This window comes from Pogona vitticeps, chromosome 5, assembly GCF_051106095.1.
Source record: "Pogona vitticeps strain Pit_001003342236 chromosome 5, PviZW2.1, whole genome shotgun sequence".
Taxonomy (NCBI): domain Eukaryota; kingdom Metazoa; phylum Chordata; class Lepidosauria; order Squamata; family Agamidae; genus Pogona; species Pogona vitticeps.
The window spans coordinates 178,218,680-178,244,994 of record NC_135787.1 but is presented as its reverse complement, the minus strand read 5'-3'; the positions used below and the strand labels follow the sequence as shown (position 1 = coordinate 178,244,994).

Genomic DNA, 26,315 nt, shown 5'->3' with positions numbered 1-26,315 from the left:
GTTTCACACCTCAGTTTAGCTTCTGCACAAGTATGTAGATCAAGAAATATTTTTAAAATAAATAAGTAATGATATTGGAGGAATTATCAACACCCTAGCCCTGTGAATATATCCAAAAGGACAGCTGGTGGGCTTAACAAATCTTGGCATAAAGAAAAAGTGAAAACTCAAAAGAGTGCACTGCTCAATATTTTACTTTTCCTTCTTTTGTCTATCAGCATCTAATGACTGAAACATCCACTCCAGGAAAGAATGTGTGGGTGAGCAGGGGGAGCACTGTTTGTGCCACTGATGGGCTGTAAATATGCATCTGGAAATGCACGTTTGTGCATCACAATGCACACCTGTACCCCAAGCAAATGATCAGCTGTATCTTTTGATCAGAGCTTAGAGATATCACTTTTATGAACTGCAGCTTCAAGAAGCTACTCTGCCCCCTCCCCAGCCCCACCCCACTCCATCATCACAGGCTGCAGCAACCATGTTGGCTAAAGCATTTTTTGGAAGTTGTAGTCAAAAAAAGGTAATGTTCCCATGCTTTGCTTGCAATATATATTCCCATCTGGGCATACCAGTTGGTCACAGTTTGCAGCAGATGAAACCAGTTAGGCCTGGGCCAAAATACTGAAGAGAAGAGTCTTGTACCCCTTCCCACAGAGGGTTTTGGAAACTTCAGTTATGGATATTGCTCATCCTGAGCATTAGATTAATTGCTGACCTGGGCTGTCTCACTTTGCCTAATTAAGGTGCCTTTCTTTACAACACATATCCATAAGCGATTAGAACTTATCCGCCTCTACCCATTCTTGCCATTTAAATATAGGGAAATGTAGTTATGAAAGCTCATCACAGCTAACTGAGCTCATAAGTTACCTTCTTTTAGTGCTACTGGAATACTGTAAATGCTTCAAAGCATGTCCAGACTCAGTCCAAAACAACACTTCGAAAAATAGATTGAATCACTTCTCATGGATATGCATAGTCATAGGTGCTGAGGATTTCATAGGATCTCTTCAGAACAATCAAATACACAAAAATGTGCCACTTCAGTGCTGATGACAAAATTTTACAATGTGGATATGTATCTTAGGCTTTAACCCCTTTTATTGTAGTGTCAAATTATGACCAAATTTTGTGAAGTATAACATACACAGAGTATCAATGGAGTAGACAGAATCTACACATTAAAACTGAACTGCTAAAAGCACAGATTTGGAGAAGTATAGAAGTGAAAAGGAACCCAATCATCACTAAGTCCAAGCTCTCCCTGATGCAAGAAATCCATGGGTAAATCAACTCTGATAGATGATCATCCAGCCTTTGTCTAAATACCTCAAATGAAGGGGAATCAAACAGTTCAATTATCTGAACAATTCAACTGAACTATCAAATAGCAACTATTGTCAGGAAGTCCTTCCTATATGTTTGGCCAAAAATCTTCCTTTTTGTAACTTTAATCCATTCATTCAGGTTCTTCTTTTTGAAGCTAAGAAAACATCCCTTCAAATATTTGAAAACAGCTGCCCTATCACCTCCTCAGACAATGGGTGGGCAACCTCCAAGTGTCTGTAGGCCATTTCGCCCTTCCTTGGAACCTACAATGCACCCAGACCTTTCTGAAATCTCTGTGTCCAAAATATCGTGGGATAAAAGTCCTTCAGTTCTGCAAAGTACGGTAATATAATATGGAATTAATAGTTAAACCTTCCTTCTTTCCTCTCATGCCTTGATCATTGTATGGGCTATGTGATCTCATATTTCTTTTACTAAACAAAAACTAATTTTAAGAGTAAGTTATAGGCACATTTTGGAGTGCATGCTTAACATAAAATACAGTTTGACAAACAGTGCAGGAATCCAAATCAGAGTAGATCTGACAGATGGTTGTCCAATTTTCTTTTGAATGCCTGTACTGTTGATATAATATGTCCGGCCAAAATCCTACTGTTTAGTGATGCTAGTGTGAATTACAATGGCAGATGGTACATGGCAGCATCTCATTAATTAGTGGCAATTCCCTTTTGTGGTTTATACCATTGCACTTACGGTGAGCTAGATAACCAGTAGGATTCTGCTCATTGTGCCCATAATATAGCATGAAACTAATAGCTGTCTAATTATAACTGAAAGTAGAAGCCGTGAAATGTGAAGACTAACTTGTACAGTCTTCAATATATAGCTGTGCTCAGATTGGCAGACTTAGCATGACACTATGACAGCGAAACTAGATTAAATGAGGTGAGTGACCTTCTTGAATCATAAAGATTTCCAATATTCTTCCCTACTGGAACGTAATGTATTTTCTGCACAATGATGATCTTCATCAACTGTGCTTGCCAGCTGGGGCAGGAAGCAAGTCACAATGTCCAGGGCATACATCATCCTATGATTTGAAAAAAGAAGTTTCTCACCTAGACGACAAAATTTTAACAAGAACATGAATCCTCGTCACAAGCGTAACACACAGACCAGCTGCCAGCAGGTTCCATATGATGTGCTTGTTGCTAAAATGAACCGATATCACCCCGTCCATACACAAGTGTGTGTGCATTCAAGTGTCTGGCTGCTACTTCATGTACACAAAAGCCTCATGTACGTGGGACCACACACAAACACAGCAAGCCAGAGTGTGCATCTGCCACCTAAGAATCATAGCAGGGGACTCTATTAAGCAGCAAAAAATGGACTGGAAATTAAAAATGTTTCTATGCTAAACAACAGTGTTTCAGCCATTGACTGAGTCATGCCATCTTGCCCTTTCCCATAATTGTCTCTGTTTTAAAACAAAAGTGTATCTACACGACACAGAGGAGTTTGATACCACTTTAACTGCTGTAGCTCCCTACTATAGAGGTCTGGGAGTTTTAGTTTTGTAAGGTGCTTAGAAGTAATTCAGGAGAATGCACCAGCCCACAGAATTCTAAGTACCTCACTAAACTACAAATCCCAGGATTCCATAGGATGGAGCCATAACAATTAAGGTGGTATCAAAGTGCTACAATTGGAACATACATACACTTCTTTTTCTCCACTTCGCCCTTCTGGCTTTTCCTATCCGTGTCCATAATAGAAAGGATATTCAAAGATTTTATTCAGTCCTCATTTTTAATGGGCCAATCCAATGAACACCTTCCACACTAATACATATTTCACAATCTATATTTCAGTCTTCACATTTCCAAAAGTCTCCTGTGCTCTTCTCAGCTCAAAAAAAAAAGTGATAGAGTATAAATAAAAGTCCCATCCCCACAAATAACTTTCCTTAATCAAAGACGCATAATACCCTCGGCCAGTCAAGCTATTTTAGAAGCTAAAGCATAAAATTTCTAAAGTGTTGTTCTCCCTCTTACGGGAAATAAAAATGGCAACATCAATAATTTAAATAACTACAAAGCAAAAAGGCTGATTGCTTGGGCAGCCAACTCACACTGCCTAATAGTATGGCCAGCCCTGTTGAGAGGTGTGATGGAAGAATAAGTAAATTGATAGGAAGGAGGTGTTCTGGAGTTGGAGTGAATGACAGATGGGGAGAATCAATGGAGAAGTCACAGCACAAGGAGTTAATATGCTCTGAGACCATGACAGAGATAGATTAAAGATGGATTAAAGGCCAGTAGTTAGGCTGGCCCCATCGCGTCCTGGCAAATAGAAGGGGAAGATATGGAGGCAGTGGCAGATTTTACTTTCTTGGGCTCCATAATCACTGCAGATGGAGACAGCAGCCACGAAATTAAAAGATGCCTGCTTCTTGGGAGGAAAGCGATAACAAACCTCGATAGCATCTTAAAAAGCAGAGAATCACCTTGCCGACAAAAGTCCGAATAGCTATGGTTTTCCCTGTAGTGATGTACGGAAGTGAGAGTTGGATCATAAAGAAAGCTGACCTCCGAATAATTGATGCTTTTGAATTGTGGTGTTGGAGGAGGTTCTTGAGAGTCCCGTGGACTGCAAGGAGATCAAACCTATCCATTCTAAAGGAAATCAACCCTGAGTGCTCACTGGAAGGACAGATCCTGAAGCTGAGGCTCCAATACTTTGGCCATCTCATGAGAAGAGAAGACTCCCTGGAAAAGACCCTGTTGTTGGGGAAGTGTGAAGGCAAGAGGAGAAGGGGATGACAGAGGATGAGATGGTTGGACAGTGTCACCGAAGCAACCAACATGAATCTGACCCAACTCCGGGAGGCAGTGGAAGACAGGAGGGCCTGGCGTGCTCTGGTCCATGGGGTCACGAAGAGTCGGACACGACTAAACGAATGAACGAGTTAGGCTAGCTATTGAAAGATGGGCTCAGTTGTTTATGGAACTTGTATATTGCCCCATTTACGGACACCCACTACTCTGGGCAGTTATGTTGGATTACCTTAACAGATACAGGTATTCTTTAGCAAATGTCTATTTGTTCTAGCTATTAGGAAAGGCATACTGGCTAGATAGCTCAGTGGTTTAGGTATCTGTTTGCAGAGCCAGAGGTTGGAAATTCAATCCCTCACAGTGCCTCCTGTGAGTAAAGCCAGCCTATGTGGAAAGCTGTGCAACCCCTGGGCATGCCCAGAAGGAGGGAATGTTAAACTCCTTCTGAGCATTCTCTATCTGGAAAGGAAACACATAAGTTAGAATTGACTTGACAGCACATTATTAGTAGTAGTATCCTGTTGTATTACATAATCATGGAACAATACTCATGGAACTGTTATCTTTCTTCTGTCAGGCTTCTCTCTGCATGCCCAGTTGTATACTGGTTGCGAGAATAGCTGCACTACAGGTTGCATGATCAGTAATGTAATGGGGACCTGATAGAGAAGGAGAACATTTAAGTGATTGCCCTTACAGCTCAAATAGGATACTTTACAATGTTTCATAAATAAGCATATCTTAACTATCTGCCCGAAAGGATTCAGACCCAAGATTCAGAGCAAAGAGTAACACCTCACTCCACATACTGCACTGGTTAAACTAGACAACGTTAGACCATAGATGCAAAGGTGTTTCAAGGTGTCTTATTCCCCTCCCCCGCCAACTTAGGAGAATGCTCTGAAGCTCACAACACCGGCTTGACAATGACAACATTCATCATGATAGACAAAAAAGAATAATATAGTTCAGCAACCCTCATAACTGTATTTTCAAAATGTAAAATGATCTTATAATTTACCTTCTTCCCAGTAATGTGTGTGTGTGTGTGTGTCTGTGTCTGTGTCTGTGTCTGTGTCTTCATTTTTACATACATTTACCCCCCTCTCAGGATAACATGCCATACAACCGATAAAGAAGATTCCACTGTTTCTGCTACAGTAAGTTTGATATCCCTTTAATTGTCATTGCTTCCTGTTATAAAATGCTGAGATTTGTAGTTTGGAGATAATAAATTCTGCTATAATGAATATATGGAAGGTGTAACTGTTGCTTTTCCTGCAACAGACCAACACACCTAGGTATTTGTTCATGGTGCACCCTGGCAATGGGATGCTGACTCTGTCCTCTTGCTTAACCTCCTTCAACAAACACAAGCAACCAAGTTAGCTTATCCTTTTATTGCTCTTTGACAGTTACATCACTAATCAAAAGGTAGATCACAAAAGATCCTTTTAGAGGAAAAGTACTGTATAAGCCCTATCAGGCAAGTCACATTTAAGGTGACCTATTCACCTAGGTTTTCTCTCAGGGGTGTCTAGCTCACCGCTGCAGAAATGTCTTTAAACACAGCTGGTATATTTTAACATTTAGTTAGGTTGCTATGCTGTGCACACTTATGTGAGAGTAAATCCACTGAATTTAATGGGACTTTCTTCCAAGTAAACATGTAGAACATAATGATGTGAATCTTCATGTGCAGGATTTGACTGCACACTGAAACAGAGCTACAGTACTGTTTTCATTTTTATTCTCTGTGGTTTACTGTAGATTTAATTTTCTCATCTAGATTTATTATATGATTTATTATATTGCATTGTACTCTCTGGCATTTGTTGTGGGTTTGTGTGATTATATCCATATTTGTTTTTAATTTAATCTTCATGCAATATATTTCCAATTATATTTCCTATCTTTATTTTACCTATCCCGCAAGGGGGGAAAATCATTTGAACTTTTCCCAATATTTCATTCCTGGGTTAAATAACAAAATAATGAGAAAGAAAATCATAGAGTGCAGTTTGTTGATATACCATTTCCTAACATATATCAAAAACTGCAGAACCTCCTTCATTCTTTTCAGCAAGAAAAGTCATGCCTGCTTTCTGACGTAAAGATTTCAGCCTGACAACAAATACAATAAGAAACATGTTAGGGGTTGTTTATATTGGCTGTGTTCAGATGTAACACTAAACCATGATTACTTACCGTTAGAAATACTAATGGAACAATCACAAGGAGAGAGTTACTCTGATTTCAGCTTAATTTAACTAAATCACAGTTAACTACGGTGAGCAGAAACCAGAACTTGGAAATGTTAGTTTTCTGGTGTACTAAATCACTGGTTCTTAACCTTGGGTTACTCAGGAGTTTTGGACTGCAACTCCCAGAAGCCTTCACCACCAGCTGTCCTGACTGGGGTTTCTGGGAGTTGCAGTTCAAAAGCATCTGAGTAACAAAGGTTAAGAACCACTGTACTAAATGGCAAGAGTTCTGGAGTTGCAGTACAAAAGGTAACTTTTCCACATTTTGTCATAAACTATGATTTGAGACTGGTTAGTTTCCATAAGCCATAAATGAGACTGACTTCAGTTCATCAAGATTGAAACCAAATGGCAACCTGCAGTTGGTCCAAATCAAAAGCATAAACCTGAATTTCTCTTCACAATTGTGGCAGAGGGCAGGAAGTATGCAAACTTGGTGGAAGGCCAAGCTCCTCCTAGTAACATTTTAGTATGGCTGAGCCTTTCATCCAAAGGAGCTGTGAGGAGGTTGCCTCCAGTGCTCCTGGAAGGCCTTTTGTTCTCCCTCCATAATCCCTGGGAGAGCCCATCAGAAGTTCTCTTCTGCCAGGCCTCAGGTGGGCACCCAGGGCCAAGAGAAGAAGCTGGCTGATAGAAGCCACCTGGGTGGGGAAGTGGGGCAGAGCTCCATCCCCAGCTGCTGGTGATAAAAGTGAGGAACAGGAGGAAACCAGTGCCGTGGAGGAAGCAGAGACACCTGAAGCTGTGGGGTCAGGATCAGGCCCAGGGAACTCCAAGGAGAAAGGCATCTGGGAGGACGCCATGGAGGAGCAGGAAGAAGCTTTGCTGGGGAAAGGGGTCTATGACTATGCCCTTGTCAAAGACCCCTGGACTGGGAGCTTGTGAAACTGCATCTACCATATGGGAGCAGCCGTTGCAGAGGTTCTGATTTGGGTTTTGTCAGCCTATGGCCCCTTTGGCAGTGGAAACCATGCCCCACATCTACCAGTCCAACTCCTACTCCTACACAGAGGAGGTGCCAGTGCCAGAAAGAATGGCAGTGATGTCGCCAGAAGAATCTCCAGGAGAGTATCACTGCTGCCCTTACAGGGCATGACTTGGACCTCAAGACTATGGACAGTGCCAAGCTTCCTGATGTTAACCAGAGATGGACAGGGTGACTGGAGAGGCTCTAGGCTAGTGACTGGAACTGAGCCAAGGGACGGACAAGGGGATGGTTGAGTAAACCCTGTGCTGGAACTGTTAAGCTTTGCAATAAAATCTTTGTTGCACTCTGCTCAGTGCCCCAGGCCTATGGATACCACATTGATTATAACTTCCCTCACCACCCTAGCCCTGGATAGAAGCAGTGGGGTGTACATCAGCATAGAGATTTCTTTCTGTATTTTATCACATCCATTCCTAAAGCAGATGCTGAATCACACAAATTCACGATAAACCCACACGTGGCAGTTTAGTCAGGGGAACAGATTCTGTTGAGGACCTTTAACGGCTGCAAAAACAAAGGCTTCCATTTCAGTTTTTACTCAACTATGAGAAGTACAGAAACACTGTCTTTCATAGCAGCCAAAGTAAGGATCCTTGCTTTTTCCTTACCTCAGTGGACCTGTCACCAAAAAGTGGCAACTTGCAAAGCTGTGAAAGAATAATCACACATCCCTTGCTGCTCAAATCAACTCTAATCACAACCCCTTATCTTGTTTGTTTGAGCTCTGAGATATCAGGCTTCACAGTATCTTCACCTGATTCTGTATGTTGCACAGCCATGATTACACTAAGCAGACAAATCAACTGTGTTCTGTTCAATGAAGTTTTCAGTCCATGCCCTATGCAGACATTTTACATGTTGCACATTGTTCTAAGCACATGTGTGCTGGGTAGCCATTCCTCCATGGTCACATGAACTGAGCAGACCTAACCCCCATACCACATGAATCTGTCCATAAGGACAGATCTAAAAATTTTCAGAGGACAGGGCTGTTGCGAGGCTACTTAGCTGCCTTCTATCACGTGAATAGAGTACAGTGGTGCCCCGCTATATGCTTACCCCGCATGACGTCGAAATTGCTTAACGCTGAGATTTTTGCGATCGCAAAACAATGGTTCCTATGGGGGAAATCCGCATTATGTTGATTAGGAGCCTGCTTCACGAACCATTTGTTCGCTATACAATGATTTTTCCAGTTCTGCAAAATGGCTTCCCTCTGCAAAATGGCTTCCCTCCCTTCTCAAAATGGCTGCCTTCCAGAGGGAAGCTTCACATTACAGTGATTTTGAACAGCTGATCAGCAGTTCTCTGTGGCCAATCTTCGCTGGAGATGAGGTATTTCCCCCATTGGAACGCATTGACCCATTTTCAATGCATTCCAATGTGTGTGTGTTTTTTTTCCGCTTGATGACGACATCGCTTAACAGTGATTTTCCTGGAATGGATTATCGTCGTCAAGTGGGGCACCACTGTATAGTGTTAAGAAAGCCATAGTATTGCTTAGAAAAAATGAGGGTAAAGATCCTATATGTTCTCTGCTCCTATGATGGAAATGGATCCCCAAAGAACATTGGCAAAGATCAAGGAAGGGCAAAGTTTGGCTCTCCACAGGGTGTTGGACTGCAGTTCCCATCATCTCTAATCCGTATAGCCAATAGTGAGGAATGCTGGGAATGGCAGTCCAATCACCTGTAGAGGTTTACACTTCGTCAGGGCCTAAATAGATCAATAAGAACAAGGAGCCATATTTAACACTATATGAACATATCACTTTCTACATGCTTGTATCTTCCCGAGCAAAGTAACTTGAATTTATTAAAGACACTCAAACCCTACCCTGTCCAGTGAATGCCTTAGATTTCATCTCTGGACCTATTAAAAAACCCACAAGGTTCAAGTTTAATCCTTTTGTGTCTCCTACTCTGTGTGCATTTTCCATATGCAATGTGGGAAAGAAAACCGCTTTGTCTCACAGGTAGCTGAAAAATTCACCTGGGTAATAAGAAAAAGATAAAAACACACGGAACAGACATGGTGAAATGAAGAGCTATGCTTGTAGCCAGAAATGTGGTGGTGGTGGTGGTGGTAGTGAAAGTGGTATAAGTCTAACAGAAGGAGGGGGTCATGCTTCTTATTAGACCATCTGCATTTAAATGCAGATGGTCTAATAAGCATTTAAAATTATTTGATGATTTAAATCATTTCATTAAAATGCTATTTCATGTTTATTTAATTAATACTTAGAATTGCTCTCTGGAAAGCTCCCATGCCTTTACAAAAGCAACGCTATGGGCATTTCTGTTGTGCACAACGGGAACTCGGATGGGCTATCAACAAGCCGTCAGGCATGAAAGATTAGGAGCCCCTTTGGTGTATGTAATAAAAGTGATAATGGATTTCCTATGGTCCGGATCTATGCAATAAATTCAATGTATGGAGCATTGTTGACATGGAAAACATGAGAAAGAAGGATAAGGAATGTATCTACATTGCAATTCTCTATCTACTCCTCACACTTTTTGATGAGGGAACAAAGGAGGATAAGCAAAGCCTTTGTCCTCAATTGGTTATTCATACAAAAAGAGAGAATCTACCGTATATACTCGAGTATAAGCCAACCCGAATATAAGCCAAGGCATCCAATTTTACCACAAAAAACTGGGTAAACTTATTGACTCGAGTATAAGCCGAGGGTGGAAAATGCAGCAGCTACTGGTAAATTTCAAAAAATAAAAATATATACCAATAAAATTACATTAATTGAGGCATCAGTACATTAAATGTTTTTGAAGATACTGCCCTTCTGAGCCGCGAGACACACTTCACTGCCTGTGGAGTGAGGACTCATACTAGATGCTGTGCTTATCTACTGCTCTACTGCTGTGTAATAAGATGGATGTAGACAAAGGATGGAGCAGGAAGGTGGGTACATAGAATATGCAGAAGGAGGAAGATGGGACTGTCCTGGAAGCGGAAATGCAGTGTACTTAACCTGGGTCCTTGGACCACCCACAGAGGCTGCAGGCGCCCATAGATGAGTGGGGGAGTCTGGAGAACACCCGCACTGCAGGGGAGAACATGTAATTTTGACACTGACTCGAGTATAAGCCGAGGAGGTGCTTTTTCAGCAAAAAAAATGTGCTGAAAAACTAGGCTTATAAGCGAGTATATACAGTATTTCAAATTTTGTAATATGACTTGGATAGTATTGGTTTGAAGGGCTTATGGGATAAATATTGTACAAAATAACAAGCACAAAACTGTATGTTAGCTTTCTGATGAAGATGGGCATCTCCACAGAAAAGTTCACTATCCTTGGCTAATCATGGCCAAACTAATGAGTTGGAATCATCATAGAGAAACTTTGACTGCTGCCTCAAGTGGCAGAATTTGGATGTCATAAAATGGCAACGGACTGTTAATTATTTAATTTATTTTTACAGCGTCATTTGATTGCTAGGGGACTGGGAGAAGTGCTGGAGGGATTTTTGGTCTCAGGTGTCAAAACAATAGTAGTATGCAACTATATTTGAGAAAAAAGAAAGGCAAGAAATTTTTTTTTTGTTCTATTTCAAGAACCAAAATCTAATGGGTTGGCCCCGGCAGGGACTATGATAACCCAACTCCCAAACCATGCTAATGGCAGTGGTCAGCAAAGGCAGTGATGCAAATGGAAACTAAGCTACAGATTTGATTGAGAAATGGCCCCCAACCCACACCGGCCCCCTCTCCCATGGCATGAGGAGAAGCTGGTATACCTGTTTATTCTTTAAGTCAAGGGAGAGCTCATAATCAGAGGCAGCGGCATGGGAACAAGTGGCTGCCCCTTTGCCACGCTGCCCTCGCACGGGGGAACCCGTGTGGTGGAGACTGGCCTTCTGCACCAAAAGGGAGCAACCCGCTGCCTGCTCTTCCTGCTGCTCCGCATGCCGGGCTTTTAACTTCAAGGTGTCGGACCTGCCTTCCTGGCCACTGTGTCTGCCGGCCTCCTTCGGATCCTCCGCATCACACCCGGGTTTCTTGCTGGCTGATCCGCAGGGATCGTCACTGTGAACAAAACGCAACGTTTCTCTTTTTTATTTGTTTTTTTTTTAATTCTCTAAGCCTCAGCAGCTAATTGGTTTCACAAACATCCAGAGATGGGGGAAAAGACATCCTTTTTTGGACTGAAACTCCCTCGGCTGGGGAATGCTCAGAGTTGTAATCCGAAAAAGAAACCTTTTCCATCTGGGCAAACATCCACAGAGCACATGATATGGCACAGCAGAAGCAAGAAGGCTCTTCGGACTGGATTAAAGTTGTCAATGGGAAAGCCTATCACCACTAGGGAGTTTGGCAGGACAAAACCACGGCTTTTTCCCAATGATCACTACAGTCCATTGTGTGCGCCAAGGGAATTTCACACATTTTTAAAAATAGATAAATATATAATTTCTGGTTCAGCAAGCCAACCATATTAGGCAAATAATAAGTTAAGAAAACTCACCTACCAGGACATTGTGATACAATTCTCATTTTTTCAAATTCCCTAGCACTGCAAAAATTGAGAGACTGTCAAGTCCTTTATAGGCTACAATACATAACTGGTGATAGGGATGTAGTGGCATAAATCATAGCCATCAGGTATTGGGACCTTTACTACGGTGTTCTCAATAAGACACTAGGCAGACATAGCCCTGTCTTTCAAATGGAGGACAAGTTTGCTTTCCATTTTATTGTTACAAGATACGTAGACCTCAGGTATGTGTTGTATACCAATCAGATTATATACCCTGACAAAATCAGAGCCATGAATCTCTTAGAGGCTGCAAGTCTGACTCTTTTTGTGATACTCTAAACCAGAAGTTTTCAGCCCTGGGTCCCCACATCATCTCGGACTACAACTCCCATAAATCCTGGCGAGCACAACTAGTGGTGAAGACTTCTGGGAATTTTAGTCCAAAAACATCTGGGGACCCAAGGATGGGAACCAGTGCTGTAAAAGTACTTCAGGGAAAAGGACCTAATCAGCATGTAAGAGCAACAGCAATTTTCAACAGTTTTCTGATTTCCATATTATTTGCATAATTGTATTTAATTAAGAGAACATGGAATGTTGCATTTGTTCATTTGATGCCCGACATTGGGGGGGGGTGTTCCTGTTATTTTAATGGAAGACCACTGTGACAAGTGTTTTCTTCCACAAGGATGTCAACCATTCTCAATCAATTCGACAGGAAAGAAACTCCCTTTGGGAAGAATTTCTAAACAGGATAATTTTCAGAGAAATGTTCATGGCTGAAGTTCAGGACTCTTATGTTTAATTAAAAGGTAGTTGACACATGTGTATGCATATCTGGCATATAGCTGTACTGTATAGCTCTTTCTGTGGCAGCTGGGAACCTATCTACAGTCAGGTTCCCAGCTTCCCACACTTTAGTTAAAGCCTGGAGTTTGAAATCATCATCATACAAGTCCCTTCCACAGGGCTTTTTCAGTCAGAGAGTGTGGGGAGCCAGGGAAACTGCAGGCTGACGGAGAGATGTGTAATAGAGGAGAAATGCAAATCCTGTGTTACCTTTGAATGCTACCGTAATTACATAAATGTAATCCCAAAAATAGAAGCCCCTTTCAGTGGGGAAATAAAATATTTAGGAAATTGGAAACTAGCTCCACCTTCTTCCTACAACTGAATGCAACCGCCTTCCTTCATACTTTCTGCAGGGTAAACCAGAAGTGGAATTGTATTCTGACCATGTGCACTAGAGACAAAATATATCTACAGTGACTCTTCCAATATTTAACACTTGTAAGCCCTGGGAAAGTTGCTGAATCCTGAGGATTCCTGAGCCAAAATTTTTCATGACATTTTCCCCCTAAGAAACATTTTGAATTTTGTTTCTTTGTTTTCTTGCTCCTCTAGAAAGAGAAGGACACTTGGCATAATTGTTTCCAAACCTTCTCCATCCTTTTTTGGTGGGTTCCCTTCTCATCAACATCATAGTGCCCGAGGAGGACATTAGGCAGAAGGAGGTTGCAGAAGAAACAAAATGGCTGCCTGGCAACACAACCATTTGCTACTTTTCGCTATTGAAATGCCAATGCAAAAACCAGAAATCAGGGGGCAATCACTGAAATCTCTCCTTCCTTTGGAGAAACGTGGTGAACTCATCTCCATTACTACACACACGCCCCCTGGAATATGGTAAAGAATTTGGAAAGGTCACTTGGGCGCACAGCTATAGCTGTGGTGCAGCATGTTTGGCAAATCTAAAGGAATAAAAAGATAGCACTGCTTTTAAAAGTAGCTGTGAGCCCAGCTGCCCATTGCGAAAAAAAGATGTCACAATATTCCAGTTAGCCTTTTTTATTGCTCAATGCCCTAGCTCTGCAGATATTGACTCAGATGTAAGTCCCTTAGCATTCAGTGAGATTTCTTCCAAGATAAATATGAATAGTAATAGCTTTAATGCAATGCATTTTCCTTCCCTACAGACTAATCATACTGCTAGATCAGAGTTTGGCATCTAGACTGCCCTCTCACCCTACTAAATATGAAACAGAAATCATACTCCTATGACTAACTACAAAGGCTATGGTCCAATGGAAACATTCGTGCATGTAGAAAAAATTAAGAGTGCACAGATCTGAGAGGCTTCGCCTTTAATTTTCACCAACATGCTCTCTTCTACAACTTATCAAACTGTAGATGCTCTTTTAATCTTGCTGTTTAAAAAGGGGTTTTCAGAGTGGAAGGAGAGGGAATGATCACTCTTATGAAAATGTATGTGGAAATCCCTAGATGTAAACATATATTTTGATGTGCAATCTTCAAGACAGCAAACGAGTGAACAAAATATTCTCCATTCATCATGTTCTTTTTAATCCTAACAGCTTCCTACTGGCTCACTGCTGATTTGCAGAGCAATTCCAATCCAAAATCATGGTTCAGATTTCACCCTCATCATTTCAGTAAACCTGTAATACCGATTTTTGTGACACTGCAATGATTTCCATGGCAACGGACTGTGATGTCATGAAGGAAAGGACTTTAATGTGCCAGAGCATTAAGCAAAGGATTGTTCTCTCAATGGGATGGGACACGACCATGAGGGCCCCTGAATATGATTGCCATAATAGAGAAGGGGGGGGGGAGAATCAGAAGTGTCTTATTACTGGCAAAAATATATGTAACAAACCATGTTAAGTTGACTTTAAAGGAGCAATGTTCTCTGAGAGTCACAGTGTCGTGCTAAATCTTAGTTTAGTGGGACAAGGATCAGCTGCAACAAGTTTCAGACTTGTGCACTTCCTCTCTCTTTTCTCTGCCGTGGTCAGACTCTCACAGAGTCTATGGGATCTGTAAAGTTCTCCGCAACTGTTAGAACAGAAAGCTGTTAGAGTAGAAGTAGAAGAACTGCAGTCCTCTCTAGATGCTGGAGGGAAACTCCCCTTACCCTTCACCAAGGGTTATGCTGGCTGGCACTGGAAAGAGTTGCAGCTGGACAAAATCCGGAGGGACATTTATTCTCCACTCCTTTGTGTGGAAAGAACAGATCAGCCATCATCCAGGTGGACAGTGGGGTTGGCAAAGTGCAGCCTTTAGGCTACATCAATCCCCAAGGCCATTTTTGTGCCCCCCCCAATCCCCATGAAGCCCCAGCATGTGAATTCATGCAAAAAATGTGTATTGTGTTTACTGTTTTTTTTTTCTTTAAATATGTAAGGGAATCACAGGTCCTCCTAAGCTTCCAAAATCCTCCGAATCAAAACTGGAAATAAATATCTGGCCACCATTTTTTTCCCTTAAATGTTGTTTAGCATTTCTGATCTTGGTGCAGTTCACAAAGAGTTGCGTGTGCGTGTATGGAAATGTTAGCCTACAGGCCCTCCACAACTGTTGCCCACCAAATGGTCAGTAATGATTGGTGGTGGCAATCTAGGGTTTTAGACAAGGGCCTTTCCGCTGTCCTATTTAGAGCTCTTGACTGGATGGGAGACCTCCTGCATGCAAAGCATGTATTCAGCTTCTGAGCTATGGTCCCTTAACAATTCAGGCACCAGTGAAGCCCTTAATGCACAGCTTAACATTTAGCCTCAGAAAATAGCAGCACGGTTAAAATGGTACAAGGCAAGATTTTAGAGCCTTTCAAGATCTGTGTCTGAGTTAAAATCCATGCACACATGAATGTAGGCGGTCTCCCACTGCACTATCCTGACATCTTTTTAAGTATGATTAATGATGTCTGTTTCCAATCTGTTACTAAAGATATATCAACCTATCAAACATAAAGACACCACTCCAGGAATTACACTTCCTAACATGTAGACATCCGAGTGGGGGCAGCCACAATAAAGGCATTCCCTCAAAGAAATCTTAACCTATTGAATTTTGGTCTATCAGGTAACAGTTAAAAATGGATTTGCTTCTGTCACACATAGAGGTTTCCTTAATGGGATAAACTGTATCTATTGAAAGTATTTTGTTCATCTCTTAAAGATGTCATTTTCCTCAAACAAAATATCTATGGTGGGGGGGGGATGATCAGGCAAAGCAAATGCACTGACAGACATACGGGTTCAATTCTTAGGCAAACCTAGAGCTTCTTCGGGTTAACGTACTGTGGGCTCCTGGGGAGAAGATCCTGCCACTGCTGGTTTTTAGAAGTAAGGTCCTTGTGTTATAGTTCAAAACCTCCTGTCTACAGAGATTCAAAAGCCATATGTCTGCCGGGATTTGGTAGTTTGCAAATCTGTTCTTTTAAAAATAAGCTTCAATGTGATTTAAGATTCTCTCGGTAGTTTTCTATATTACGGTGCAATTTCGATTTATATTGTTCTATTTAATATCATTTAGGATTTTATGATTATTAGTTTGCTGTTCCGAGTCTGACTAAAATTAATACATTATTCAGGAGTTTCTATACCTGAAATAAATACATTTTTCTATGGCATGCTAGTTTGCCAACCTAATAATTTGTTACATGCAATGAAATGGACTCTGGCTTGAAGAAGGCATGCGCTTAAAGGAAACAGAGGAGTGTGTATCACATCTGTTGAAGAAAACTTTCCAATAACCATGCATTAAAATTCATCAGATGGAATGGTATTCAATCAAATTGTTTTTTACCATTTGATGTTGAGAACCTCCAAGACAAGACTTCTGAATCTTTCCCGCAAATCTTTCTTCCACAATTAAAATCTCCGAAGTTCTAGCTCCACTAAAGTTTCTCATGTTACCTTTCCCTAAGATTTCTAAGATTTTTTTCTTCCTTTAACTCCTCAAAAAGGAGGTAATTTCACAGGATTGTCCTCTCTTTTGATGATGTTGTATTAGATACCATGAATCTTCCATAATGGCTGCTGCCCAAGGTAGTCTGGAATAAGCTAAATGGTGGCCATGTTGTCAACACAGCAGCAGCTGTTCCCAGCATCACTGCTAGTGGTAAGCCCCATGCCTGAGTATTTTCCTGTCTCTGTAGAAATTTAGTGACAGACTGCCTTTCCCTAGTACCTCTGGCCCAACAGAGTTTGCTGCCTGAGGCACGGCTACAAATGCTCCTTCTCTTAGTTCCCTATTCAAAGTGCACAGCATGCAAGGCTACCCAACTCATCTAGGCACCTGAGGAAGACAATTTGGCAAGTACCTCTGTCCCAAATAATAAATTAATAACTGGTGCCTCTTCCTGATACAAAAATCTGCTGCTTGATTCCTGTTTCTGCCCATAAAAAGGAAGGAGAATTGCATGATGAAGAAAAGTGAAGAGACTGGAGCATCAGAGAGGGAAACCCACTATGTCCGCTCTTTGTGTGGACATACCATCCTTCACTCCAGACATCAATGTTGAGAGAGAGAGAGAGAGAGAGAGAGAGAGAGAATATCCAATGTAGATGGACCAGAACTCTTAAGTGAGCTGAAAAATCAGTGAAGAGAACTTAGCCCCTACTCTGCCCTAGAAACTGAACCCTCTCTGGTGAACAGAACCAGGGGCAGATGGAATAACAAGACTGTTTCAGAAATTGGGACTCTTGCTTAAGCTGAAATTGTTATCTTTGCCGACCCCATTCAAGTTTTAATCAATCCTGTTGATTTTTTTTCCATTGGCTGTTTGTTGTGTGAATTTGAAGGAGGAAAGTAGAGACCCCACTGAAGCTACCTGGGGCTACTGAGGCTCAAAGAAATAAAGAAACATCAGAATGAAAAAAAAACTCTCTTTCTCACTTACAATTCTATTACTGAAGAATTTACAGTGGCCTCCAAAAAGTAATATGGCCTCTCTCTTAAAATTCAGTAAAGGCAAGCCAGTCTAAAAGATGATCTTCCCTACTCCAGGCTCATGAGTCATACGGTTGAGATCTTCAAGCAATCCACCTTGTCTCTGGCTTCTTTGATCCTCGTACCTAACAAACAAGGTGGTATAGTTACAATCCAGTTGTTTCTTTTTTTTTTCCCCATGCCAACTCGAAATGTTTATCTGCCTGGGAGAGACAAATGGATTTGTCTTTGGTTCACAAAAGCAGGCTCACCTGTCTCTGATCTCAAGGTTTCTTTTTTCAAAAAGCAAACCAGAATTTTAGGTAGCAGAAATAGCTTTGGTGGATAAACAAGGTTCTTTTCATTAAAGGTCAGGACAATTATTAATCTTTTAAATAAAGTGTCAACAATATTCTGAAGTCTGTATTCAAAAACAGGCAAGACGAGTAAACAAGATTCAGCAGCATAATGCAACAAGATTGTTCTGAGGTGGAGCTCTTAAGTTTACGTTCTCTTTGAGACTTACTCTTCAGTGATGACAGCATAATAACATAAGAAAGACCCTGCTGGATGAATCCAAAAGCCATCTAGTCTAGCCAAAGGCTATGGGAAGCCCATATATAGAACATTACTTCATCAGTACCTCCTGCTCCTATTACCTAGCAAATGTGATACAGTAACTTTATTTAGCCATCAAGAATAGCAGTCACTGATAGCCGTGTCTTTCCTGGATTTGTCTCATCCCCTTTTAAGGCTGTCCACGTTGATAGCCAGCACAGTATCTTGTGGAATTCTACTCTCTGACTATGAGCTACATGAAAAAGTACTGCTCTGTCTTGATCTGTCCTGCATCTCCTACTATTCAACCTGAGTCAATAACCCCAGCTTCTCATACTCTAATGATTATTGGGTGCTGTCACTTTAATTTTCCATAGTATCGCTCTAGAGCAGCCTTCCTCAAAATACAACAACACTACAGATGTATCAATGAGGTTCTCAGCCAACATGGTGGCTGAGAGAATGGTAAAAGCTGTGATTCAATACATCTGAAGAGTGCCACCATGGGAAAGACACAGCATTGTGGGAGGCCAAAATGGAGGTGCAGAGGACAAAGTGATCAGTATACTGGGCCTGGGACAGCATCAACAGTGTTCAATGGTGCTGGGGCATCAGGCCTAGGATGCCAGGTACAGATAACAAACCCAAATACGTATAGCAGATGGAACAATGTCTCTTGTATGCCACTTCGAGTCCCAAGATGGGGCCAGGGCATCCTCTCCTCTTAGCTCTAGACTTTGGAAGGCAAAGACATGTGTGATATATAGGTTCTAAATAGATTAGGATTTGATGTGTTTGGCTGTTGGCACTGGCAACAGGTACTGAACAGAGCTTATACGAGTTCCTTTTTTTGGAATAGAACTCTCAAAATCCCCAGCAACATACTGGATAGGTGACTCTAGAAATTTTAGTCCAAAAATCTCTTGTATTTAGATTGGTGTGAGTTCTGTTGCTATCACATTAGAACCAACTTATAGCAAATCTAACAGGGCTTCAAGGTAAGTGTGATATTTAAGGAATGGTTTTACCCATGGCAAGGCAGTGATTCAGACCCATGTCTCCTTCGTCCCACTTCATCATTCTATCCGCTACACAACACTATGAATCATTTAAATGGGGAAGTGTCAATCTTCCAGTAACATCAGAATTTCCTTTTAAAATGAACATCTGAAATTACATGGTAATATTACCATGAATGATTACTATTAACTGTAAACAAATTAAGTATGCCTCTGAATTCAGATACATTTTGGTTCACTTTTCAACAAAGAAATTACATTTGACTGTATTTATCACTGAAGAGAAAGAAGATCTATTAGACAAAAATGTGACCTACCGTGAGATGTTAAAACTAAAAGATTTATTTTATTTATTTTATCCATCAATAGCTATACGAAAAAACAAGATAAATAAGTGAAAAGCAATCAGTTGACAGTGTTATTAAAAACTTATAGCACCTATTCCACAACATTTATTTGAATCTGAAATAATTTCTTCATTTAAAATAAATGTGGCTAGGTGGTATCATTTACACATTGTCAAAAGGGTTAGTTGAGATTTGTATAAAACATGTGTATGGAATTTAGTGTTAAATATTGAGAAGTTGGTGAAAATGTTCCAACTTTACAAAAACCGTTGCATCAGATCAATAGGTTATGGAGTCTGCATTAATGTACTGACTGACAGTAGCCAGCCAGCCAGGTTTTTTTGTTTTGTTTTGATTTTTTGTTCTCCATTTCCACCAGGACACTTTTTAAATTGCATATTGTATATTTTAGCCATATAATATATTTTATGAGCTGGTCACCTGACCGTAACAAATAAATTCATTTCCACCAGAAACTGGTACCCAGACAGTCCATATTCAAGCATGCCCTGGTCAATATTTACAGTATTACATCTGTACAGTGACTTGTGCTGGTGGATGGATTCTGGAATTTGTATTTCAAAAATCAAGGGTCTCCTGAAGTTGGCACGAGGACCAATATGCCATTTGTTGTTATATACAGTTAAAGAAAGTTCAAAGAGACGAACTTCTCATCACAGCAGTCACATAAAAACCTGAAAGGATACTGATATATGTGAAGTGGTGGTGAAGAATAAGTTCATATGCACAAAACTGTATTGGAGCAAAAAAGCTATTGCTCCAAAAACACATTAGGGCTTATTTTCAGGGGATGTTTTAATTTTTTCATGGACAACAATCTACATTTATTCAAATACAATCATGTCATCTTCTTCTGGTTGCTGCACAATGGTGGAGGGTGGGGTTTCACTTAACTAGGCCTTATTTTGGGGGTAGAGCTTATATTATGAGCATCCTGAAAAATCCTACTAGGGCTTATTTTAAGGTTAGGTCTTATTTTAGGGGAAACAGGGTAGAGTATCTGATTTTCATTCAATTAATAGGTCATCATGCCTTTACTGCACAGTGGACAATCCAATATACAGTTTCAATTCTGTTTCACTCATGGTCTAATGGAAAGATAGAGCATCCTATATAGGAGATAAAGAGAGCAATACAGGCTTTTCTGTTAGAATGTCTTATGGTTGCAGCAATATTTTTTAACTTTTATATTTAAGTTTTGAAAATCTCACCCAAGCCAGTGCAATAAGCCTAAGCATGACATGTGGTGGCGCTGTGGGTTAAACTGCAGAAGCCTCTGTCCTGCAAGGTCAGAAGACCTGCAGTCGTAAGATCAAATCCATGCAACAGAGTGAGCTCCCGTCGCTTGTCCTGGCTCCTGCCAACCTAGCAGTTTGAAAGCATGTAAATGCGAGTAGATAAATAGGTACCACCACAGTGGGAAGGTAACGGTGTTCCGTGTCTAGTTACGCTGGCCACGTTACCATGGAAACTGTCTACGGACAAACGCTGGCTCTATGGCTTGGAGACGGGGATGAGCACTGTGCCCTAGAGTCAGACATGATTGGACTAAATGTCAAGGGGAACCTTTACCTTTACCTAAGCATGACACACACTTTCCGCCTGTATGTTGACATAAAGAAGAGCAAGTTGTTGGGTTTTGTTTTGGTTTTTTCTCTATTCCTTTTCAGGTTAAAGCTACAATCAAGAGATCCAGACCTTCAAAAAGGAGTGAGCTCTTCAAAGCAGAGCAACACAGATAGATGACTGCACAAGAGCAGCAGAAGCAAGAAAGCTATGAATCTGCTTATAGAAGACAGCTCATCAATTCAACTCCAGCTGATGAACTTTTTATCAGAGATCTATAGATAAGATTATTTTCACATGACACTGCTAAGAGGGGATGTGCTACAGTTTTAAAAAAAATGAATTTACAGGGTGCAGAGGCATTGTTTTTAAAATGAAAAATTCTATTAAAAAGTGCCACAAAGAGGTGCATTAAAAGTGAAAGTACTATTGAAAACCTGCAGCTGGGAATATTGTTTACAAAACAATTAGTTGTTTTCAGAACATAAAAGTGGAAAGATAACAAGTCAGAAGCAGCTCATTCAATTTCATATAAGGTTTTTGCAGTGAGAAAAATAAACGACTGAATACTTACATCATGTGAAACAGAGACAATAAAAATTTAAATAAAATTTAAATTGCTGCTCGAGTTGCATTTTACTTATAATGTTAATCAACAAAGAAATACAAAAAAAATAGATGTGGAAACTTTTGTAAAACAAATGGGAATAACAATATATTGTACAATATATTGTACAATAGAAGCTTTTACAGAACAACGTAAAAAGAGAAAAGGGTTGAATGTTATTTTAAGCAGTTTGTATCCAAGTAGAGAAGAAGAAACAAAGGTGTAATTTGTTTCTTAAAGCTTTCGCATCATAATAAATAAATAATTCCCTGATTCAATGTGATAACGATAAGGAGTATGAAATCAGATACAGTAATAATCTGCAGTATTTATGAATGAAATATGCTTATGTAGCGTACTGTCCCTGATGTGCTGTATTAAGTAATGCTGGAGAAAGAGGGAATTTAACTCCAGCCTTGATGCCAGGAGCAAGCCAAACCGGGAGCCTGCCTAACCAAGCCTTGGAGATTCAGGAAGCTGAATTGCTGGGCCCTTGGGTAGGGAGGTATTCTCCTGACCTTAAACATGTAGACTTCTAATTGGTTGAAAAGTATAAACTATGACAAATTTGTTTTGATTAATGACACAGCACTAGACTGTATAAAGAAACATCTCTTGCACTGATATATCGTCGTCGTTTAGTCGTTTAGTCGTGCCCGACTCTTCGTGACCCCATGGACCAGAGCACGGCAGGCCCTCCTGTCTTCCACTGCCTCCCGGAGTTGGGTCAAATTCATGTTGGTTGCTTCGCAGACACTGTCCAACCATTTCGTCCTCAGTCGTCCCCTTCTCCTCTTGCCGTCACACCTTCCTAACATCAAGGTTTTTTCCAAGGAGTCTTTTCTTCTCATGAGATGGCCAAAGTACTGGAGCCTCAGCTTCAGGATCTATCCTTCTGGTGAGCACTCAGGGTTGATTTCCTTTAGAACTGATAGGTTTGTTCTCTTTGCAGTCCAGGGGATTCTCAAGAGCCTCCTCCAGCACCACAATTCAAAGGCATCAATTCTTCGGCGGACTGCTTTCTTTATGGTCCAGCTCTCACTTCCATACATCACTACAGGAAAAACCATAGCATGGACTATTCGGACTTTTGTTGGCAATGTGATGTCTCTGCTTTTCAAAATGCTGTCAAGATTTGTCATCGCTTTCCTCCCAAGAAGCAGGCATCTTTTAATTTCGTGGCTGCTGTCTCCATCTGCAGTGATCATGGAGCCCAGGAAAATAAAATCTGTCACTGCCTCCATGTCTTCCCCTACTATTTCCCAGGAGGTGATGGGACCTGTGGCCATGATCTTAGTTTTTTTGATGTTGAGTTTCAGACCGTTTTTTGCACTCTCCTCTTTCACTCTCATTACAAGGTTCTTTAATTCCTCCTCACTTTCTGCCATCAGAATGGTATCATCTGCATATCCCCTTCATGGATTGCTACCTTGTCATGGCGAAGGGGCTTGAGTAACTCAGAGAAGCTCTGGGCTATGCCATGCAGGGACACCCAAGACGAACAGGACATAGTGGAGAGTTCCGACTAAACGCAATCCACCTGGAGTAGGAACTGGCAATGCCACTCCAGTATCTTTGCCAAGAATGCCCCATGATCAGAAACAAAAGGCACTGATATATAGTGGAGGATAATTCTATCCGAAGGGAGCAGAAAGGAGACAAGCTTTGTCTCGTGGATAGTCTGAGAGTGGCCAAGAGATACGGTAACATGGACATAACATAGCTATTTATTCCAACAGGTTAAAGGTTTGGTGAAAATATATTTTTCTGTGTATTAACAACATGCTTAGAGCTAAGTAATGATTTTTACTCTGTAATTTTTTTTTCTTTTAAAAGTTTAAAACCATTTCATGCCTTTCATTGAAAGTTATAAGGATTTTTGTTTTTATAATTTTATTCTTAAGAATTTTGAAGTGTTCTACAGATGTATTCTCTGCCTTACTAGGTTATAAGCCCTCATTGTTCCTTTTTACTCCTGAAACCTCTTCTACAGAGGCTCCAGTATTTCAGAATGTAAATTAAAACATTAGTTTTTATTGTACTTATTCTCTCTCTTTTTTTAGTTTATTTGTTCCAGTCAACACTCCTATGTTTTATACTCAAGTACAACATAAGTTCACTTTTCATATTTTTAAATATTTGTACCTAGAGCCTTGTTCATAGTTGTAAGGATGATTTTTTTGCAAGATAAAGCAACATGCCTGTGGCTTCTCAAAAGTTACATATTTTAATACTTTGGGATTCTGTGTTTTTATATGAAACCTAGAAATGATGTAAATAAATAGAACTTGTACATACTGTAGTCAACAAGTTCTGGAGTTGCCTAGAATTATTGCAACAATTAAGACATTTGTAATCAGATACCCAGATGTTTGCAATAGCTTATCACTGATTACCTGGTTTCATTCTGGGATTAACCCTTTATGGGGAAAGTGTCAGCTATGGCAAATTATAGAATCTGTTCTCTTTGTCTGGTAGGTTTATAATTCTTTTAGGAATCCTAGAGGAGTCAGTTATCCTAATCAAGTTCTGACACCCTGTTTGAACTGCACCAGCCTGCACCAAAAGGGGCAGAGTAGTTGCACCCAAAGTACAAAATGAGAACAAAGCAGGAACTTCTGATAACCCAGCATTGTAACAAGAAAACTCATCTGAAACCAGTTCCAGTTGGAATGGTGCAAAGGCACAGAGGGGTAGAAATTAACTCATGCAAACATACCCAGAAAGAAATGTTGTGTACTACAACTCACTCATACAGTGTTTGGATATGCACAGATTAGTAAAGATAGATGCAGCACTAGTCTCCAAGCAAACGAATCATGCATTAGAGCCAAGTGGAAAAAAACAGAACAAACATATACCACCACACAGCAATGGTGTTAAAAACATCCCTGGAAAATAATGGATTTCTTTTTCTGCTAAGAGTGTGTTGAAACTATTTTCAGCTCTGTGTTGCGAGAAGAGTAGCAAAAATCCTAGTATCCCAGGCACAAGGAAGGTTAAAGAAATGCTCCATGTGGATGAGCTATCAAATAACTGGGTGGGTCTAATCTTGAATAACGCCCATTTAATCTATTTGTTTATTTGTCCTGAAAGATCTCCAAAATAATGACTGGAAACACAATTTTGCATATAAATTATGAAACTGGTTCTATCTCAAAACAGGTTCCCCCAAAACTCTTTGCTTCATTCTTGACTTCAATTTCTGAAAGGGTAAAAATGCTGAATGAACATTAGGAAGGAAGAAAAAGACGCACAGAGAGAGACTTATGTGACAGAAAGAATTGAGCAGAAGCAGAAAACAAAAGCTAGGGCATTCACTAAGAATGGAACTTGTGAGTTCCTAACTTGAGTGAATCTGGATACATTTACTATAGGGGGTTATATCATTCCTAAAAATAGAGCTACTTTTCAGGGCATAAGCTAGATATGAATTTATATGCGTCATCATATTTAAAATACAGATTTGAGAAATACGCAGATATCAGGTGTGTATGTCTTACAGAGGAATAAAGAGAGGGAGGAAGAGGGGAAGAGAGAATGAGAGGAGGTGGATAATACGAAAAAAATTAACTCTTCCTTTCCTTGCTGTAAAAAAAACTATTCTGAAGCTACTTATATCTGTAACGTATGGAAAAATGTGCTCCTAATGCAAACAGCAGCCTCTGAGAACCAGTTTTTTTTTCAGTACTGCACAAAGACAGAAAAGCCCCACTCCATCTGTGATCACAATTATTCTCTCTCTCTCTCACACACACACACACACACACACACACACACACACACACAATGTTTGCATTTATAAAATGCAAGTGAGATACAAAGATATCTTTAACTTTATTGAGGTTGGTCTTGAACTAATCTGAGATACAGCCAATGAAAGCTCTCCCCTCCATGACAGGGTCATCTGGCCAGCTACATCATCACCAAATCTTGCAGTAGGAAACTCCAAAATCTAATTAAGTCTTGTATCAAAAAAGACTTTGCATTTGCCCTGCATATATTTCTCATTAATTTCACTGAGAAACCCTAAGTTCTAACATTAAGGGAAGATAGACAGGATGGGGGAAGCCTCTCCATTCACTTTCTCTGGATCTTTCAAAAGTTCATAAACTTATGTTATGTTTTTTCTTAGTCAACTTTTTTTCTTACATGACCCCAAAATCTACACTTTTCTCATTGAAAAGATGTCTGAGACCTTTCAATCTTTTTAATTTTTTTTCACCTGTAATACAGAATTATTATGTTGTCCCTTCTGTTCTCTATTTCTTTAAAAGCTGCTGATTCACAAAAAGGGCTCTTCTCTCAGCCTGTATGAAAAGCCGGGCTTAATGTAACTAGTAAACTGGCAAACACTGAGAAGGCACGTGGTGATCCAAGCACTCTGAATGATTTGGTACCAAGAATTTGCTAAAAGCCAGGTATTATTCAAATACCTGGCCAGGAATTAGCTACACTATGGAAACTAACGATTTGGCTCAGTTAGTGATTAGTTCAAGCAGTGTGGCATGTGGGTGGCAGTGGCATCTATGCTCTTTGGGCAGTCACCTTACCTGGGGGGCATGGCCAAACTGGCAT

The 26,315-nt window shown here is 40.5% G+C and overlaps 1 protein-coding gene and 1 long non-coding RNA gene across 10 annotated transcripts in view; one reads left to right on the top strand and one right to left on the bottom strand.

The window, feature by feature from the left end:
- The window catches only part of IQSEC3 (IQ motif and Sec7 domain ArfGEF 3), a 202,240-nt gene that overhangs the window by 65,834 nt on the left and 110,091 nt on the right, over window positions 1-26,315 (bottom strand). For all 9 annotated transcript variants that reach the window (XM_072999881.2, XM_072999884.2, XM_072999882.2 and 6 more), the window contains exon 3: window positions 11,144-11,432. In XM_072999881.2, the coding sequence (XP_072855982.2) occupies window positions 11,144-11,432 (289 nt within the window). The remainder of the gene's footprint in view (window positions 1-11,143; window positions 11,433-26,315) is intronic.
- Window positions 23,384-26,315, top strand: part of LOC144583139 (uncharacterized) — a 38,451-nt gene continuing 35,519 nt past the window's right edge. The window contains exon 1 of the long non-coding RNA XR_013536758.1: window positions 23,384-23,440. This is a non-coding gene — a long non-coding RNA (uncharacterized LOC144583139). The remainder of the gene's footprint in view (window positions 23,441-26,315) is intronic.